Source organism: Micropterus salmoides, unplaced genomic scaffold, assembly GCF_014851395.1.
Source record: "Micropterus salmoides isolate LMB-PRFRI ecotype aquatic unplaced genomic scaffold, ASM1485139v1 Ms_hic_scaffold_10, whole genome shotgun sequence".
Classification (NCBI taxonomy): Eukaryota; Metazoa; Chordata; class Actinopteri; order Centrarchiformes; family Centrarchidae; genus Micropterus; species Micropterus salmoides.
This window is the reverse complement of record NW_024040041.1, coordinates 15,023,527-15,045,150: the sequence shown is the minus strand read 5'-3', so window position 1 is coordinate 15,045,150 and position 21,624 is coordinate 15,023,527. Positions and strand designations below refer to the sequence as shown.

The 21,624-nt window shown below is 38.3% G+C and overlaps 1 protein-coding gene and 1 gene segment (V, D, J or C); both read right to left on the bottom strand.

The window, feature by feature from the left end:
• Positions 1-1,605: 1,605 nt before the first annotated feature.
• LOC119887219 lies at positions 1,606-11,287 on the bottom strand. The gene is made up of 15 exons (XM_038698106.1): positions 10,085-11,287; positions 9,645-9,938; positions 9,242-9,553; positions 8,863-9,147; positions 7,273-7,566; positions 6,870-7,181; positions 6,491-6,775; positions 4,900-5,196; positions 4,497-4,808; positions 4,118-4,402; positions 3,652-3,978; positions 3,195-3,512; positions 2,398-2,685; positions 2,050-2,198; positions 1,606-1,917 (listed from the first exon to the last, which is right to left on the bottom strand). The coding sequence occupies exons 1-15, from the start codon at positions 10,170-10,172 to the stop codon at positions 1,909-1,911; spliced, it is 3,855 nt and encodes a 1,284-aa protein (XP_038554034.1). The 5' UTR covers positions 10,173-11,287; the 3' UTR covers positions 1,606-1,908.
• A 1,841-nt stretch (positions 11,288-13,128) lies between these two features.
• LOC119887273 lies at positions 13,129-16,948 on the bottom strand. The segment is given in 5 exon segments: positions 13,129-13,651; positions 13,822-14,139; positions 14,248-14,583; positions 15,523-15,819; positions 16,871-16,948. Coding segments are annotated over 5 exon segments (1,359 nt in total).
• Positions 16,949-21,624: the final 4,676 nt, after the last annotated feature.

Here is a 21,624-nt window from a genome sequence, read left to right as displayed (position 1 = left end):
GCTTAAGTCCAGTTCTTTTTCATTGTTGTCAGTAACAATGGAGAAGTTTGTCCAAATGTCAGACTTGCCTTGCTTTGTTACTGTTTTATATAAGCCCGCTTTAATCTTCTTTTCAACTTGGTTTGTTGGCCCCATCTTCTTAGCTAGCTATATCCCGGGACCCGCAGTATATTTTCTGAACGCCCACTCCCGCCCCCCAGCAGAATTAATACCGCCGCTCCCGCACGATTTGTGTTGTCCCGATCCCAGTGCAGGTCTCTACACTGAAGCCGACGTTGCTCTGTTTGTGACTGAGAGCTGTTGAGCCCCGACGCAATTTCCGCTTTTGTTTCGATTAATTTCAGTCTTGAAGTGAATCCTGGTTTGTTATGTTACTGGTCCTCTTTGTGAAATGGTTAGTAACTTCAGTAACTTACAGACACAGAGCAGCCTGTTATACCAGCTGTGCGTTCAAACCTAGTTATTAGCCAAGTATAAATTAATACTAATTATTAGCATTACTGAAATAAAAACAGTTGCACCATGGAGAGAATTTACAACATAACTCTAACTTACACTCTAACTTACACAAAAAATAAGAGTCAGAAGGAGCTTTATTTCCAAGTAGTGTTTAACACATACGAGGAATTTGTTTTGGTGATAAGGTGCTACACGTAGACAAACATACAGTTGACGTAAATAAATGTAGAAATATACAACTATGGAATAGACAATGTAGGTTATATAAGAATATTAAAAAGTATAGAGAAAAATAATACAACTATTTGCAGAACATGTGCGTTAAGTAATTGTGGTGCAACCCATATTAGTAGCTGATCTAGTTACAGACAAACTAGTAGTTACTTAACCTCTAGTGTGGGCTTTAGGAGATAACTTACACTCAGCCAAAAAAACAAACTTACACACATTCGGGGCAACAGGCTGCTGGTGTGGAATACAGGAAATGGTCAAAAACAAACGTGCTGATTGAAAAAGGCACTTTGTGCATCTGCACTCGATTGCTCTTCCTCAAGGACCTTGACCTGCCTGTGACGTTAAAAGTGAATCTTGTGGATTGAAATTGAATTTAGAGAACTTAATTTGAATTGAGAGAACTGAAAGTGAAAGCACACAAAGACTTGAATTTTAATGAGGCTCAAATACAGTTTCAGTTTAGATTCATATTACATTCAGTTTCAAGTTTATTGGAATTCAGTTTCAAACTAATAAATTCAAATTCAAGTTGAGCAATTCAAATTCAGTTTTTAATGCAATTATTCAAGCTGAAATCATTTTTATGATTTTGATGGTATTGGTGGTGTCACCCACTAGCCGTGCTCATAAATGCAACTCACAGTTATTTTCCAGGAGCCTGTCTGATCCATCTCATATACAAACTGCTGAATGCGAATCCAAAGAGGCTGTACAGGTCAATCTGTGGGATTCTCCAGGCATTTTAACTACTACCCATGCTCTTCATTAAACCGGAATGTGTAACTAAATTAAAGTAAGTTACCATGTGTAAAGCGAAAGCTGTGAAAACCAAGGTTCGACATTTTACTCTCCCCCCTGATAGTAGCATCCCACTCCAGTCCGTCCATTAAACCTTAAATACGTACAGGTCAGTTTTACATCAGTATGTACCATCATATGTTTTATTGTAATTAATGAGACAATCTTTGTTTTCTAAATTGAAATATGCATTTTGCTGAATGCATGAATGAGTCCAGTGACAGAATATTTGTTACACTTGTATTTGAATCTCAAAGTGACTGAAACATAAAAAGAAATTAATACAGTATGAATCATTTCTAAAATATTATACAAATGTAAAAAGAAAAATTCATTAATTACAGTTTACACCTAGTAAGACCATCAGAAATCCTCAAATGTTCCCATTTGGCTCATTAATCTGTCCTGGGGTCATCATCATTTAGTCTAAAAGGAGAAAACATAGGCAATATATTGGATCTGGTGACAGATTTGTTTTGTATCAACATAAAAACAGTTACAATCAAACTGACATATTAAAGTCATACAGTTGAAATATTGTACTGGAGGATTACTTACCTTAATCACAGTAGCCAAGACACCATAGATGACAGAGATGAGGAAAAAAAAGAGGAAAGTGAAAGTCATATACCAGCTTTCCACATCTGTGTCTTGGTTCACATCAGCATGCATAATCTCATCTAAGAAATGACAGCCCTCCAACGTGCCTGTGAAAGAATTTAAATGAGATTTGTCAGTTAACTATTGCACTGACTTTGTTAAAGTGGAATAGGAACTGCAAAGAAATATTAAGAAAATAACCCAAGTTACCAAACAGTCTCACAAATGTGTTAAAATGTGTGGTTAACCTAGTAAGTGCAGTCTTTAACATGCAAGAAAGATGTGGATGAACGGAGGAACCGGCACCTGGTTTAGATATATTCAGGGATTGGGTGGTGTTCTCATGTGTCACCCTGCAGGTGAGGACTGCCCCAGGGAACCAGTTGCCATGGGACAGACGAAGGTGGCTTTGGATGCTGAACTTTCCATTTGGGCCTCTGATGGGTTCACTAGTGTTGTAGTCCAACAGTTCCTTGGTGTTACCAGAAAACCAATGAATGCTAATAGATGCAGGGCTGAAGCCGAAGACCAGGCACACAAGTTCACCAGAGCCCTGGAGCAAGGTGGCTGAAGGTTGGCTGTAGGTCACTGTGGCTGGGGAAAAGAGTTATTAAAGTTCGTCATGAATTTGTACTGAGGAAGGTCATGTAGCAAGAAAAATCATTAAAAATGTTGAACTCAGTTTAGTTAAGTGAGAACAAAGGTAGCAGGTCTGCTCCAATACTTCTCTTTACTTTAATGTTGCTTAAATATTTATCTGATATATTGAAATAACAGCGGTAGCCTTCTAAATTGTTTTTTTTTTCATGAACTACTTGATCCAAATACTAAAGTCACTGCTTCAAAGCTTAAATTATTAGTTTAAATGGAAGAATGGAACTCCTGAAATTGACGTGAAGCGATCTCTTACAGAGAAGAACAGTGCCAGCAAAACCATAACAGAGATAACAGAGCCGTTACAGTTGGAGCTTAGCGAATTTAGCCAACACTCATCAGTGAAACAAAATAATTTGTCCTTCTCAGGATTCGCTCGGGACATCTTAACTATGATGCAATGAACACCAGTGAACCTCATTGTTACTAAGTGTTAATTCTCAGCTCACCAAAAACATCCTTTATAGTGCTTTCAAACGGCGTTTCAGAGGACTCATGCCTGACAACACAAGAATATGTAGACTCCTTGTCCTCAGTTTTGGATGTGTTTAGTCTGCTGCTCATTGAATAAGCGCTGCTCTCTGTGTATTTCCAGGCAGGACTGTTGGTGTAGCGAGCTGAAGGGAGTCTCTGGCCATTCTCCTCCCAGTACACCATGATGTTAGACGGGAAAAATCCAGAAACTAGACAAATAAGTGTGAGGACGTCTGAGGTAGACAGCTCAGAGGCAGTTGGTTGTAATATTTTCACTGCTGGTGGGTACAGGTCTTGAGAAAAACAAAAAGAAGACAAAAGTAAATAAGGGTTTATTTTACAGCTCCTTTCAGTTCATGATTTAGTCACAACCAGCACAAGCATTATGGAGATTTGTCTTTTTACTGCTGAGCTTCTGATGTTTCACACTACCTCTGCTTTTGCTTATATGGTCCTGGTAGCCCTGGTTGGAACATCTGTGCTTCCCCTCACAAGACACTTGTTTGTATGCATGCCAATCCTCCGCTGACACTTTGAGGAAGCTCCGCAAAGACTCCGTCCCATTGCTGTGACTCACTGGTTGCTCCGTGTGGACATTAAGAGAATATTTGTTCCCACCTACTTTCCAGGTGATGGAGAAATCATCAAGAGAAGGGCCAACCAGAAGACAGATGACAGTCACCTGTCCCTTGCTCTGAAGCTCCTGGAGGGGTGGTCCCTGAACATATACGGCAACTATCTGAGATGATGCTGGAGTTACTGAAGACATAGAATGGGGAGAAAATGCAGCACCTATCAAATCATGATTATGAGATAAAAGCTTGACAGATTCAGAAACGTAAAGAAATGTATTTATTCTGCACTTAAAGCATTAACACGATTACTGTTTCCTTTTTACCTGAACAGATGCTGATGTTCTTTTCAACTGTTTTACTCAGAGACTTGTCAGACACTAAACAAGTGAAGACCTTCCCTGTTTTCCACTCTGTCTGAGGGATGTGAAGTTGACTGGTTACTGCCACACGTCCATCTGCACTCATGCTGATGTCATTCGTTGATGGAGATGCTTGCTGAGACTCAGGAAACCATTTAATTTGAGGGTTGAAGCCCCATCCAGAGCACAAAATCCTCTGTGGTCCTGACTCTTTACTGGGGACCTGAAGGAGCTCCACTGATGGGTCCACTAAACATTATGTGAGCAAATGAATAAATCAATGAATCGATCGATCACATTATCAGTTCATTGTTCAAAGAACAGAAAGAGAAACTCCTCTCACCAAAAATATTGCCAGTGGGGTTTGACTTGAAGCTGCTGGAGAAACCTTGATTCACTTTGCAGGTGAAACTTGTGTCTCTCTTCCAGTAGTTTGGAGGGACAGTGAAGCGTCTACTGACTGAATGGAGGCCTGGGGCTTCAGGAAGATCAACATACTGTTTGTCAGAGATGTCAACACTGTTGGCCTGAAAGGTGATGTAGAGGTCACTGGAGGAGAGTTGTGTGACGTCACACTCCAGCACAGCACTGTTTCCCTTCAGCAAATCTGGGAGAGATCTCCTGATCTCCACTGATGGAGCTGTAACTGCAGGCGCTGGATGATACAGAAAGAAAACAAGGAACATTTATTTTAGGTACTTTTCTGTCACAACACACCTGATTTTTATTTTGTCTTCTCCTCTGACCTGCAACATTTATTGTCTCCTCAGTGGATGAGAAGCAGCGATGTTCAACTTTACATTTCAGAAGCTTCAGTTGTTTCCACCGACTAAAGGAAACCGTCAGAGTGCTTATTAAATGAGTTGTATTTGTGACCTGGTTCACTTGGTTACTGGATGGGGGTTGCCCATCCATCAGCCAGGTCACCGTTGCTTCAAACACTGTGCGGACTGAACACGTTGCCTTCACATCAGACGTTGACTCCATTACTGTCTTGAAGCTGGGAACCTCCACATGAACTGAAGGAGGGGCGCTTGAACAAGCTGAAAGTCCAAAATAGAAGTAAAAAGAGTCATGAAGCAAAATCAAATCCTGAGTGAAATACTTTTTGGAAAAATATTGTCTTCCAGATTATAAGACCATGATGATATTATGCTTTAAAACTGCATTATTTAATATTTTCATTTTTTTATATTAAATCAAATTACTATGTAATATGAAAGGAAACTCTTATGAAAACACAAACATTGAGAAGTATCATTCTGCTTCTCTACAGAAAGTTTCAGCTTTTTTTAACTTGTTACTGCAGATTGAGCATCCTGCACATTTAGTGGTTGAGTCTCATCATCTCTGACCAAACATGGTGTATGTTGCCTGTCCAGCACTAAATGGCAGACATTAATATGTTACTGAGTGGCAGAGGAACAGTAGAACATCTAGCAAAAGAATCAGATAAGTGTGATTCTTGTGATGAGTTGTACAAAGACCAGTGAATATTGGATTTACATCCACCAGATGGCCAGAAACACAATTCTAAATAATGTTAATGTGGCTCTGTTTCAGCTCAATACTACAGCAGGCCATTGTTTGCATGTCAGCCTAACAATGCTGTAAGCAGACAGAAGGTGGTGGATGAGCATCTACCAGCTTCTTTGGATTATTCTTCTGCCTCCTAGTTAACATAAATTGATTAGATCAGCTTTATATTCAAATAAAAAAAGTGGCGTGATGGTTGTATAATTCTCATTAGTTATTTGGATGTAATTGTTGCTCTCCTTATGTTTTCATTTTAGCTGAGCAGAGGTTAATTTCCCTCCTGACAGTCTTGTTCAGAGATCTGTCAGACACTTCACAAGCGAAGACTGTATACTATATTATTGTACTCTCCTTTTAGATCTGTTTTGGTCTCTACAAGTTGTGAGGTAAATATATTGGTGTTGAAGTAAAGGCTCTACTGTGTTCACCTGTCACAAAGTTTGTTTGTCTGTAGTTTGGTGCCGGGTAGGTAGTGTTTGGTGGGTTTATCAGAGTTTTTCCCTAAAAACAGTTGGCTGTTGAGAAGAGCAGAGCTGCAGAAAACAAAGCCGTTGAGAGAAAAGAAGCTAAAAGGCTCCATAGACCTGTATAGCAGCAGAGTTGGGTGATAACTCTCTGTGGGTTCGACACCTTTCACATTACACAGTCATTTGATTAATCATTATAATAAATATATTGAACAGCGCAGCTTCAATCAGCTGAATCTGCTTTAAATTAAAAGTGAAAACCTTGTTGGATGGCCATATTATTCTCATTAAACTGCATGTTATTGTTGGTACTGTCATTATGTTTTAATTTTACCTGAACAGATGCTGATGTTCTTTTCAACTGTTTTACTCAGAGACTTGTCAGACACTAAACAAGTGAAGACCTTCCCTGTTTTCCACTCTGTCTGAGGGATGTGAAGTTGACTGGTTACTGCCACACGTCCATCTGCACTCATGCTGATGTCATTCGTTGATGGAGATGCTTGCTGAGACTCAGGAAACCATTTAATTTGAGGGTTGAAGCCCCATCCAGAGCACAAGATCCTCTGTGGTCCTGACTCTTTACTGGGGACCTGAAGGAGCTCCACTGATGGGTCCACTAAACATTATGTGAGCAAATGAATAAATCAATGAATCGATCGATGACATTATCAGTTCATTGTTCAAAGAACAGAAAGAGAAACTCCTCTCACCAAAAATATTGCCAGTGGGGTTTGACTTGAAGTTGCTGGAGAAACCTTGATTCACTTTGCAGGTGAAACTTGTGTCTCTCTTCCAGTAGTTTGGAGGGACAGTGAAGCGTCTACTGACTGAATGGAGGCCTGGGGCTTCAGGAAGATCAACATACTGTTTGTCAGAGATGTCAACACTGTTGGCCTGAAAGGTGATGTAGAGGTCACTGGAGGAGAGTTGTGTGACGTCACACTCCAGCACAGCACTGTTTCCCTTCAGCAAATCTGGAAGAGATCTCCTGATCTCCACTGATGGAGCTGTAACTGCAGGTGCTGGATGATACAGAAAGAAAACAAGGAAGAATTATTTTAGGAACTTTGCTGTCACAACACACCTGATTTTTATTTTGTCTTCTCCTCTGACCTGCAACATTTATTGTCTCCTCAGAGGATGAGAAGCAGCGATGTTCAACTTTACATTTCAGAAGCTTCAGTTGTTTCCACCGACTAAAGGAAACCGTCAGAGTGCTTATTAAATGAGTTGTATTTGTGACCTGGACTTGGTTACTGGACGGGGGTTGCCCATCCATCAGCCAGGTCACGTTGGCATCAAACACTGTGCGGACTGAACACGTTGCCTTCAAATCAGACGTTGACTCCATTACTGTCTTGAAGCTGGGAACCTCCACATGAACTGAAGGAGGGGCGCTTGAACAAGCTGAAAGTCCAAAATAGAAGTAAAAAGAGTCATGAAGCAAAATCAAATCCTGAGTGAAATACTTTTTGGAAAAATATTGTCTTCCAGATTATAAGACCATGATGATATTATGCTTTAAAACTGCATTCTTTAATATTTTCATTTTTTATATTAAATCAAATTACTATGTAATATGAAAGGAAATTCTTATAAAAACACAAACATTGAGAAGTATCATTCTGCTTCTCTACAGAAAGTTTTAGCTTTTTTCAACTTTTTGTTACTGCAGATTGAGCATCCTGCACATTTAGTGGTTGAGTCTCATCATCTCTGACCAAACATGGTGTATGTTGCCTGTCCAGCACTAAATGGCAGACATTAATATGTTACTGAGTGGCAGAGGAACAGTAGAACATCTAGCAAAAGAATCAGATAAGTGTGATTCTTGTGATGAGTTGTACAAAGACCAGTGAATATTGGATTTACATCCACCAGATGGCCAGAAACACAATTCTAAATAATGTTAATGTGGCTCTGTTTCAGCTCAATACTACAGCAGGCCATTGTTTGCATGTCAGCCTAACAATGCTGTAAGCAGACAGAAGGTGGTGGATGAGCATCTACCAGCTTCTTTGGATTATTCTTCTGCCTCCTAGTTAACATAAATTGATTATATCAGCTTTATATTCAAATAAAAAAAGTGGCATGATGGTTGTATAATTCTCATTAGTTATTTGGATGTAATTGTTGCTCTCCTTATGTTTTCATTTTAGCTGAGCAGAGGCTAATTTCCCTCCTGACAGTCTTGTTCAGAGATCTGTCAGACACTTCACAAGCGAAGACTGTATACTATATTATTTTACTCTCCTTTTAGATCTGTTTTGGTCTCTACAAGTTGTGAGGTAAATATATTGGTGTTGAAGTAAAGGCTCTACTGTGTTCACCTGTCACAAAGTTTGTTTGTCTGTAGTTTGGTGCCGGGTAGGTAGTGTTTGGTGGGTTTATCAGAGTTTTTCCCTAAAAACAGTTGGCTGTTGAGAAGAGCAGAGCTGCAGAAAACAAAGCCGTTGAGAGAAAAGAAGCTAAAAGGCTCCATAGACCTGTATAGCAGCAGAGTTGGGTGATAACTCTCTGTGGGTTCGACACCTTTCACATTACACAGTCATTTGATTAATCATTATAATAAATATATTGAACAGCGCAGCTTCAATCAGCTGATTCTGCTTTAAATTAAAAGTGAAAACCTTGTTGGATGGCCATATTATTCTCATGAAACTGCATGTTATTGTTGGTACTGTCATTATGTTTTAATTTTACCTGAACAGATGCTGATGTTCTTTTCAACTGTTTTACTCAGAGATTTGTCAGACACTAAACAAGTGAAGACCTTCCCTGTTTTCCACTCTGTCTGAGGGATGTGAAGTTGACTGGTTACTGCCACACGTCCATCTGCACTCATGCTGATGTCATTCGTTGATGGAGATGCTTGCTGAGACTCAGGAAACCATTTAATTTGAGGGTTGAAGCCCCATCCAGAGCACAAGATCCTCTGTGGTCCTGACTCTTTACTGGGGACCTGAAGGAGCTCCACTGATGGGTCCACTAAACATTATGTGAGCAAATGAATAAATCAATGAATCGATCGATCACATTATCAGTTCATTGTTTAAAGAACAGAAAGAGAAACTCCTCTCACCAAAAATATTGCCAGTGGGGTTTGACTTGAAGCTGCTGGAGAAACCTTGATTCACTTTGCAGGTGAAACTTGTGTCTCTCTTCCAGTAGTTTGGAGGGACAGTGAAGCGTCTACTGACTGAATGGAGGCCTGGGGCTTCAGGAAGATCAACATACTGTTTGTCAGAGATGTCAACACTGTTGGCCTGAAAGGTGATGTAGAGGTCAATGGAGGAGAGTTGTGTGACGTCACACTCCAGCACAGAACTGTTTCCCTTCAGCAAATCTGGGAGAGATCTCCTGATCTCCACTGATGGAGCTGTAACTGCAGGCGCTGGATGATACAGAAAGAAAACAAGGAAGAATTTTTTTAGGCACTTTGCTGTCACAACACACCTGATTTTTATTTTGTCTTCTCCTCTGACCTGCAACATTTATTGTCTCCTCAGTGGATGAGAAGCAGCGATGTTCAACTTTACATTTCAGAAGCTTCAGTTGTTTCCACCGACTAAAGGAAACCGTCAGAGTGCTTATTAAATGAGTTGTATTTGTGACCTGGACTTGGTTACTGGATGGGGGTTGCCCATCCATCAGCCAGGTCACCGTTGCTTCAAACACTGTGCGGACTGAACACGTTGCCTTCAAATCAGACGTTGACTCCATTACTGTCTTGAAGCTGGGAACCTCCACATGAACTGAAGGAGGGGCGCTTGTCTGTGCTGCAGAAAAAAATTTTTGTCCATACATGTTCATCTAATACAATTACTTTTTCAATCACAATATGCTAATTTTTCAATCACAATATGCATTTTTTTTACCAAAGAAATTCATATTGTGACTTGAGACATTAGCCATATATACTTACTTTGACAAATACTTATTGTTTTATGAAATTCACTGCCGTTGTGAGTGGACCAGCATGTAAAATTTGAGCCACCTGTCCACTGTTTCATATTTGGCTCAATCTCACTGCTTAGACTGAAGGTTTTCTCCACTTCCTCCACACTCTGCAGCTTCCTTTGGGTTTGCACAATGTTTAGAGATTGGTTGTCCCGTTGCCACGTCACACTCAGTTGGTCTGGAAAGAAGCCACTTAGGGTGCAGAGGAGTCTGACAGGTGAGGCCCCGATTACACCTTCCCACACAGGGTGTAATGTGATGTTTGGAGAGACAACCCGCAGTTCTGAGATGGAGAAGAGATTATTTTTACTTTACTTGCCTCATTCTAAATGCTGAACATGGAATATTTTGAAAATTTGAGCTGATTTTATCTCTTCACCTATACATACCTTCAGATTTTGTAAACAATTCTAAGTGTAATGTCTTTGTATTTAGGCTAGATGGCAGAGTTGTACTTTTACAGTGTCTGGTGTTATAAAGTCAGGTGGAGATGGAGGCGATGGGGCTGGAAGTCTGTTGCACAGATGCCGCAGAATGACAGGGCAGAGTGATCACAGCTAGCAGCAAGCGGAAGCATTGAGTAACACCCAGATCCAAAAAAGTACCAAAATACTGAAGTGAAACAGAGCCAAGAGCAACGGTGCATTGCAGACACCAGGTGTGAGGTGCGCTTATGCCAGTAAGAGAAACAGAGTGCACATTTAAATATCTCAGATCAGTTTACATGTGTTATCACAACTATTTTACATGGCTTCTCATGACTTTGCTAAAGGTTTTAGTTCTAAGTCTATTAATAATAGACTCAGAACTAACCGATTGTGAAATCTCCACATTTACATATTGAGTAGAACACGGGCTGTTGATTCCAGGTGCTGGGGAGGTGATGAACACAACAACATATTACATAGTTAAAATAAAAATAAGAAATGGTATTGTTATGAGCATTATGTATCAAACATTTATAAGTGAAACTATAGACAGTATGAACAATTTCAGAATAACAGATGAGAGAACAAAGATGGAGGAGCAACATTAATGGTTATGTTCATTAAAACATTTATTTTCAAAATTACATAAAGCTCTTGTAATAAGAATGGAAAAATGGACAGCTGTGATTACTTACAGCAAACTATGAGTTTATAAGAAAAAAAGTGTGAAAAACAGTTTTGTACAGAAAGTTCTCCTTGTTTCATTTAACCTGAAAAAAAACAGAAGAAAACAAATACAGATTAGTAATGTTGCTCCAACATGATCAAATTCCTGCTATTTGTCACCACTTACATGTGTGGTGAAATTACAGATGCACTATAAGACCACTGTATGCACATTACAGTTAAAACATTGACGCATTATAAAACATCATAATACACACATGAATGTTTGTAAGGAAGTTATTCACAGTTTAAGAAAAAGATTTACTACTGGAACCTAAATATTTCTTTTGGATTTCAAAGGTGTTGTGAGTTTTCTCTTTTGAAGACATCAACTTTACTGTTATTACATATTTGTCAAGTGAGGCATTGAACCGTGCATGCATTTTGTCATGATTTGTAAAATAAATGTATCAACATATGGCACAACGAGAATGTCACACCTGGCTTCTGTTGTAGTTTACTGTACTACTTAAATAAATTCATTCAGTTTAATTAACTTTGTTTTGGATTTGTATTGAACACACGATAACAGAAACACCTGCAGAATAAAATTTGATTAACTATAATAGCTCTGAAATAATCACTGAAGGAAAAATGTGAAAACACAGAACTCAAAAGAGTTTAATGTTTAAAAGCATTGAATTGCACAACGGTTGTTGTTTTTGTGTCCAACCCCCGGACACCCATACATCACTGATGGTTGATCTTTTGCTGCAATCACTTTTAGAATTTAATCTTTAGATGGAGATAGTGGCGCTGTGGGATCATTTTGGTTGTTGGTCAGAGCGGTAAATACATCAGCAGACAACAAGATGTAATTTTCTGAGGTAGTTATGATGTGATTACATTATGATGGTTATTATCATGTGTCACAGCTATGCCCTGTATGAATCTATTGTTACTCCACTCCTCATGTTAGATTTTTGTCAACCCATCTGTGTTGTTTGAATACATAAAACTTTTTTCTCAGTTGTGTTTTTCTGGTTAATATGTGCTCAACTCTGACATGTAAACTCAGTATTACCTTGAAAGCAGTGGTTGCAATGGTGAACATCAGAGTGATGATGAAGAGAAGGATGAAGGTGAGGGCTATTCTCCCCATGTCATCTTCTGCCTCGATGGTACTGTTCCACTGGTAGTCCATTTTAATCATGAACTCCGGATGTCCTGGACTTGGGAAAATCCACTCCTGGCTAACTGTGATGAGACCAAATTCTATTAATGACCAAATTCTTTGATTTCCTATAGCAGGTTAATATATTTTAAAACCTCACAGGTCTGTGGATTTAATCAGTAAATCAATCAGTTAGTCAGTCAATCATGTATGAAATAGATAACCATAAATTAAAAAAGGCATTATGTCTTAGTGACATGTCTTGTTACTTATAACATTGTTACCACAAGGCACTAACAGTTTTGCAAGTGCTGATTAAAGTGGTCCTAGATTGATCCTGACTTGCTTTTGAAAGGCCCCATTATTGGTGTGGCATGCCTGACTTGGCGTGTGAATCAGTTTTTTCATCATTTGACTGAGAGACTGCAGAGCTGGAGTTCAACCTTAAACAATCATCTGTCTTGTATTGAGGGTGCAAGACCCAGTAGAGGACAACACATACACAAAGACACACAAACAGTGTTAATGCACTACAAATAAAAATGAACACATTTTATTTTTGCCTCAGTTTAGTGGAGTGGTGGCAGCGTTATTCTAGTGAATACAATATGATGCTGAAGGTTTGATATATTATTAATGTCACTGTGCTGGATCTAACCTGTGCTGCATTAGGTGTGACATTACACTTACAATAAACATGTAGCTCAAAACATTGCTCCAATAAAGACATGAAATGCGACATACATCAACAGAGTTGCAAAGGGCATTTTTTTATTTTTTATTTTGCATTAAGAAGACAAACAAAATGTCATATCACAAGCAACAAACATTAAACAACAAACAACAGAAGACACAACGACACAAAACAACATCTACTAGGCCTTGCACGTTTCAGGGATGTTCATGTTGAGGTTGACCAGGTTGGTTTTTTCAAATGTTCTCTGCCCGATGGACCTGACAATAGCTTTAGTTGTGTTAACCAGAGACTCGTGGTAAACTACACAGCTATACACCACGTCATTCTTTTTCCACTGCTCAAGGCTGAGTGATAACTGGCCATAAGCAGAATAAGATCCATTGTTTTCTACAGGGTTTGTGGTATAGAACTTGTACTTTGAGTCTGCTTCCTCGTCATCAACAAGCCAAGACACCAAAACCTCTTGAGGATAGAAGTCTTTCACATAGCAAGTCAGGGTCACCATTTCTTTTCTAGTATGTTCTACTGGAGGCAGCATGAACACTGAAGGACGCTGAGTCTGTCCTCCTGCAAGCACGAGAGAACAATTAGGCCTCCTGCCACAGATAAAAGAACCTGCAGTACTGAAGGAAACCTCTGCTACAAAACACACAGTACCAATACACAAAACAACACACTTAGAAATAACACTCTTAACCTGTTTGATGTAGTGCACAATTGCTGAATAGTTTTCTTACCATTTCTCCTTTGATAGAGTTGCTTTACTGGGTCAATCACCTCTGTGTGTTCAACAATGCAGACGCGTTTCACCCCCTTGCTCCATTCATCATAAGAGATTTCAAGTGGCAGGGTGAATGGGCCTACACTTCCTTTAGGGGGGGTCATTGAGGCATCAGCCATTTCCTTTCCGTTGTGGTCCTCCCAGAATATCTTTTCGACAGATGGCTTGTTTGCCGTGACATGACATTCTAAAGTTCCTTTTCTATTTGAAAAGATGTCTTCCAATTTGGGGCCAGTGATCTTTATATCCACTTGACCTTCGCATTGTTCAGGTGCTGAGTGAGGAATTAATTAACAATTATTAAGCAGAAAGGGCTGCAAAAGTTTGAGAATAGAAATTAGATTTACATATAATTTTTAAAGAAAACATAACAATTACTCACGAGTTGTATCTCTGTAGGTCAGGGATGAATTCACAAATGTGTTTTGACCTTCACATTTCCCCTCAAACACACATGTGAACTTACTGTCCTCAGTCCACTCACTGGGTGGTACTGCAAGAAAACTTGCTGCACTGTACACCTTAGTTCCGTTCTCATAGTTTCTATCCCAAGAAGGTGTTTTGATCTTGTATATTTTGTTGGGGATATCCTCTTCATTTTTCAGCCATTTGAACTCATAATCATTTGGTGAAAAATCTTTGGCCAAGCAGGAGAAGGTAACCTCGTTTTCCTTCTCAGAGGAGGCCAACACTAGAGTTGGCAATTTACAAATCACCACTGAAAAACAAAGATATACACAAATATATGTATGCAGAAGCAGGGAATAATATATATATGCAGAAGAAGAGGTGACCAAAGTGCTCCAATGTTCATGTAATCTATATTTACTATAAACTTAACTGACTTTTCTGTTCTACTGTATGTTATGCAACTTGCACACACATATGCACACATGATTACGCTCTTTAAATTAACACTTACTGTTTGTTACTAAAGTGTGCATAAAGAGTCAAAAGGAAAATAAAAATGTCAAAGTAAAACAAGTGAACAGCAGAGGTTTTATCACTTCTGCATATACATTGACTGGTCGGGCAAGCAAACACAGGCTTAACGTGAATGTTAATGATCAACACACAGTTTCCATCTATCTGCATAATTATGCAGACAGAGGGAAAAAAGCAGAACACATTGCAATAATCTGTTCTTGGACAGGTGCAGAGGACATACAGCATAATAGTAAAGAACAAATCAGACTCAGAGTCAGCAGCTGAATATACACAACAAAGCTTTAGCCTTTTCGTTCCACCTCACTGTCTGGTTTGACAGCTGGACCTACTAATTAAACATATTTAAGGATGTTAATGTTAAATTGGTTGTATTTTATTTTTATGCTGTCCGCTGTGTTTATGTTACTTAATCACAGATTGGAGTATTTTGTTTCTAAAATGTTGAAACAAATTACCGCTCTCACGTTAACTTTACACGTGTCAACATCAGCAGCTTGGGATAAATGTACAAAGATGTTATAACGTCTGCCTCTAATAAACATTTCACAGGAAAACCCTAAAACCAAGTAACAGAGATTCACTTTTTGTGTAAACCATAGCACAAATGTATTATCAGTGCATGTATTGCACTACATAAATATACTTATTATTATTAGATGTTAAATCAACAACTAAAAATGCATTTTATTTGACTTAGCATGAGTCTTACGTGGTCGTGTAACATCAGCCTCTGCATTTCCTGCTGGATGTGTCACGGCACATTTGAAAGTCTGCCTTGCGTCCCAGTCCTGTCTCCTCACTCGGATTTGACTGACTCCCGTATAAACGTTCCCTTTCTGTACTGGAGGGTACTGAATGAAGTCCGTCAAGGCAGCCCCATTTTTGCTCCATGTGTAGGTCAGTGAGGAGGGTGTGAAGCCGGTGGCAAGGCAGCCGAGAGTGACCAAGTCTCCAGTCCCAGAACCACATTGCATCAGGGGAAACACAGTTGGTGCAGTTGGATTGGCTAACAGAGAAAAAACAAACATGCAAGAACCAAAATAAAATTTAACATAAAAGACATTTTTCAGCAAGTCAGGTAAGTTGATCAACAGTGTAACAAAGCACAGCATGGAAGGCATTATCTTTTAATCTGCTGAATGTGTAAATCAAATCAATCAGGCTTTGAACCTTACTGACCCTCCCTCTAAAAGTTATTTATCAGTGTTACAACAAAACCAAAGTCGTATAAGTTATGTTATACTGTTAACATGTTTAATCGGTTATTAAATACATCCTGGATATAAAGAAAAATAAACTAAAATGTAATCACGGTTAAAATTATAACAAAATGTGTAAAAATATATAATTATAAAAAGGTAATAGTTAACAAAACAATTTACTTTTAAAACAAAATATACTAACTAGTGTTCAATCAAATGCCCTCCATACACAGAAGTTTATGTTTCTCTGTCTCACTTATTTAGATGTCATTAGTTGCACTAAGGTTAACCTCCCTCAATAATATAATTTGTGGTGGCTTTATGTTATTTTATATATAAATACTTCAATTACTTTAAACTGCAACTTTGACAATAATGATTAGACATTTTCTAAATTCAAACAATGAAGGTTAAAGTCAGTAAACATCCAGTAACTGAGTCTCTTACTTTTGTTGAAATTTACGAATTTAAAGAGGTTAAAGAGTATTCTTACCTGATGAAACAGTTACTGTTGTACCCTTTCCCCAGTAGTCAAAAGCATCATAGTAGCACAGTGCTGAATCTACGTAGCTGTTAGTATTAAAAGGCTACGTCTACTAATGTTGAGTGCAATGATGAGTTTGTTTTTTTGTTAAATTCGACTGTTATAAAATCCACTTAAAATAAACTATCCATTAATATTCACCATTGCGTCCTACTGAGATTTTCGCTCTTTCACTCTTTACAGTACATGCTCGCCTAAACAAATTTACTTTTGAAGCCACACTTGACATGCTGAGAAGTTACAGAATAACTTAAACATGACATTTCAGTCTGAAACATACCCTGCTGTAGATTTGAAATGGTAAATCTTACCTGATGACACTGTTACCATAGTGCCTTTTCCCCAGTAGTCAAAAGCACCCCAGTTGCCACAGTTAAGAGAGTCAATTCACACTTCTCACAAAAACTTCTAACTGTAATATCCCATTACTTCATGCCACACAGTTTGGTTTCAGCAACAGGTCAAATCAAAGTAAAATAATAAAAATATAAATAAAATACTTTGACGATAGAACAGCCAGGAATTTTAAACTTTTCACAAAGTCTTTGTCAGGCTACAAAATACTGTTGGCTGTGACCACAGAAAATCATAATATATTTTAGTAATATAATTAGGATTACCGTCTCTAATCAGAAATATTTAAACATACCTGAGGTGACAGTGACCATAGTGCCTTTTCCCCAGTAGTCAAAAGCCCAGTTGCCACAGTTAAGAAAGTCAATTCACACTTCTCACAAAAACTCATTACTGGTATATCCCAAAGTTTGGTTTCAGTTTAAAAAACTGTTAAAATTAAATATAAAATTAAATGTTTTGTTGATAGACTTACTATCCAGCTGAACTTAACAGGACTTTTAAACTTTTCACAAATTCTTTGTCTGGCTATATAATACCGTTGGCTTATCTTATTATTGGCCATCAGTTGTGACCACATGAAAGTGATAATATATATTTTAGTAATATGATTAAGAATTTCACTCTGTAATCAGAAATATTAAAATAATATACCTGAGGTGACGGTCACCATCGTTCCTTTTCCCCAGTAGTCAAAAGCGTAGTCACAGTTCAACAAATTATTAAACACTGCATTCAGAAACCTGTTCCCAGATATCTACACTTCCATGGACGATTATTTTATGACAATCTACCTTCTGACATCTTTAACTTGCCATTTTCCACACATGGATTCAGTAGATGGAACCAAATTTTAGATTCTACCGATTATAACATATTTAACAAACATTGTCCCACAAATAAATGAATTGTGTGGCATCACAACCGCATTTCTTAATTCTAAAACTTTCTTTAAATCAAAGTATACATCAGTAAAAAAACAGCTGACTTACCTGAAGTAACTGTAACCATTGTGCCTTTTCCCCAGTAATCAAAAGCATTGTCACAGTACAGTGTGTCAACACATCCAACATACAAAAACAAGCATCTTAAAGATGCTGTTGATGCCACTGAGGTCTAAATATACTTTATTAAACTGTGTAATTACTACATTTTCAATATGAAGACAAATATAAGCTTTTTTTACCTGTTGTGACAGTCACCATTGTTCCTTTCCCCCAGTAGTCAAAGTAGTCGTCACAGTTCAACAAATTATTAACCACTGCACACAAAAACCTGTTCCCAGATCTCTACGCTTTCCATGGTAGTTTATTTTATGACAATCTACCGTCAGTTAAAGTTTCAGAAGATTGAGCCAAACATGATTTTCATCACCATATTTTAGATTAAGATATTTTAAATACAGTATCCTAGAAATTAAAGAACTGTATAGTGTCACTACTGCATTACTTAAAAATACTAAAACTGTTTTTAAGGTATACATTAGAGTAAAAAAAGAGGATTGACTTACCTGCTGTAACTGTAACCATTGTGCCTTTTCCCCAGTAATCAAAAGCAGCGTCACAGTGTAATATGTCAACACATCCAACATACAAAAACAATCACCCTAAAGATACCGTTGATGCCACTGAGGTCTAAATATAATTTATTAAACTGTATAATTACTACATTTTCAATATGAAGATAATTTACCTGTTGTGACGGTCACCATTGTTCCTTTTCCCCAGTAGTCAAAGTAGTGGTCACAGTGACAGGTTTCAACAGCACTTCAGTGCAAAAATACTTAATAATTTGTATCATTTAATAAAGTGTTCTCAGTTACTCAGAAAACTACAGTGTACACCTATCATTTACCCTGGTACTTTTGCTGTAGATTAAATTAGTTATTTGCCCCATAAACCAACATAAATTTAACAAAAAACAAGAAAAATATTGAATTGTCTTCACTCAAAAAACATGATTATTACTCACCAGAAGTTACAGTGACTTGTGTCCCTTTGCCCCAGTAGTCAAAGTAGCCATCACAGTGATATATTACAATCTGCTTCTAATACAAAAAACTGCTGTTTGAACCAAGAGAAACATACATGTTTCACTGACAAATGGCAATCCCCACTGTATTATTTATGAACCACGTCCATTGAGATTTCCATTTCCTGTGGTCTGGATTACATAAAGTTAAGTGTGTTTGCTAACGGTTAGTGAACACTTCCTCCTTATAGACCCTCCTGTCAGTTCCAGTTCCTGCTGCATAGAGTTCACATAACCAGATAGACATTTATCTGTTGAGCTTGATAAAAGTTAATGATAGTTAGCTCTGTTTCCCTGAAGTCCACATTTACACTATTTAGAATAAAAAGGTAGAAATATTAATTCTTTGTATATGTCGATCTATCAAAGCCACTGAATTCAGCCACACTGTCCATCCCAGAGGTGTCTAGTGTTTTAGCCTGTATATTTTAGTGCTGAACATTTCACATATTTTAGGATGGATTTCCTAGGCATTTCCTAGGCAATTAACAGACAGGTGTTTAATTTCAAATCTGCAAATTTTATTTTATAGAGTAAAAAACAAGATTTAAAAATGTAAAGATACAGAAACATTCATGGGAAGACATATACTTAGAAAATGTTTGAGAGAAAAGTAATTTGAGTCAATATCATAGTACAATTTTGCTGTTTACATTTAGTTAATTTATAATAAATTACATTTCTATTATGTACATAATTAAAATTTTGACAAGTACAACTTGCAAAACTGAGGTTATGCTACAATACCACATTCATAATGACTGCAGTCAACGTTCTGTTCAATCCAAACCAATAACCTACAAGCAACTAGTAATATCCTGGGCTCACGTCTAAAGTTTTACAGTTGTATGACAGCAGAAACAGAAATCCTTAACAAGTATTCTGTTCAAGTATCAACTTACTTAGCTCACTGTATCTGTACTGATGAACAAAAAATTTAGGTGCTTAATGATGAATTACACGATACATGATTATAAATTGTCTATTCAACTTCATCAATCAGCTAAATCAAAAAGAAACTGAGTAAAATGGAATAATAATAATAATAATAATAATTCCAATGTTTTAAAAGAAAAGCAACAATAATTTTTCATTCCCTAAACCATAGAAAAACTGACTTTGTAAACTTATGTATCTGGTCTGGCACGCTGTCACTGCACACCTGGCTCTCATCAGCCTGTACTGCCCATAGTGTCCCCTTTACTGACATTAACCTCTTTTAGGTAACACAGGCAGATGTTTAAAAACGATGGCATCCATCCAACGAAGGTTGAGGTCAAGGGCAATTGGACTTGGTTGAAGATACTACAAGAAGTTTCGTCCCACATCCAAGAGACTTCTTGAGTTCTGACTGACTGGGAGGGAAACTCAGTTAGTCAACCTCTGTGGGATTGTTAGCTAGGATCATCGATACCGCTGGTTCGTTAGTGCTCCTGGCTGTGGTAACAGCAGTCGTCATGGTCATTATGGCCAAGTCTGAACGACCATCGTTGGCATCTTCACCTGAGGCCAAGAGGAAATGCTTGTTCAGTTTCCTGGGAAGTGATGAAAGGACAGCATTGTAAGTGGTGGATAAGTGGAGGCGTAGACCCTCTCCTCTGTTCAGTTACTGCTTCTAAATCTGTGTGTAAATGGCTTCCCTAATACCTCTTTCAAACCATCCATCTTCTCTGTCTAAAATGTGCACCTGGTTTCCTTTATCCTTCAGATGTAAATAAACTACTGAGTCTTGACCTGAGGAGTTAGCCCTTCTGTTGTAGTAGGGTTGTATTACTTGAGACTGGTCTTGGTCTCAAGACCGGTCTTAAAACCACTTTTTGATGGCCTTGGGCTTGTCTCGGACTTGACCGTATTTGTACTCGGTCTTGTCTCGGTCATTGAGGACTCAGGATTTTATTTCAAGACCAGTCAAGGCCATACCTTTTGGAATATCAATAAATTGCTTTTGCATCATCTGATTTATTTATTAACATCCTAACTCTGATTGGACTGAAACGTAATGTTTCAAATGCAACCAATAACCCTAATTAAAATGTGTTGTTACCATTAACTGTTACTCCTCCCGGCAATTGCAATGCTTATGTTGATTTCATCTCTTAGTGTTTGTATGTGGAATGTGGATCTTTCAGATCAATTTGAGAAGTACCTAAGATCTCGTTCCACATTTTATTGTGTGTCATGTAATGTGGGGAACTGGTCTTGGTCTTGACTTGGTCTCGCCCTCCCTAGGTCTTGGTCTCGACTTGGTCTCAGCGCCTAAAAGTCTTGGTCTTGGCTCGGTCTCAATAAACTCTGGATTGGTCTTGACTTGGTCTCGGTTTGGGCGGTCTTGACTACAACACTAATACTAACAGACACAAACAAGACCAGCTCTCTCTCCTGCTGACAGCCACTTAAGAAAAAAATGTACACAGAGCAGCGGATACAAGTCAGGTCGCCATGGTAGCGATCTGTCAATCACATAGTATCCCCCCCCCCAAAAGCAGACCCAGAGGTTTGACAACCACTCGTCATGTTAGTACAACTCTGGATTGGACAACGGTGAAAAACAAACTGCAGGATGTTGAGTAGTTAAACTGTCCTGACATTACTTTTTACTGGCCATCGGGCCACCATTATTGTCGAGCACTGGTTTCTCTGATACTCCAGACACATATGGAATCACAATGTTGTTGCGTTT

Bases quoted from the DNA above. Each gene is read 5' to 3' on its own strand.
- LOC119887219 (XM_038698106.1), bottom strand. From the start codon at position 10,172: ATGAAACAGTGGACAGGTGGCTCAAATTTTACATGCTGGTCCACTCAC. The intron at 5,197-6,490 runs GTAAAATTAAAA...TTGGACTTTCAG, and splicing joins GAACATCAGCATCTGTTCAG to CTTGTTCAAGCGCCCCTCCT. The intron at 4,809-4,899 runs GTCAGAGGAGAA...TGTATCATCCAG, and splicing joins GGAGACAATAAATGTTGCAG to CGCCTGCAGTTACAGCTCCA.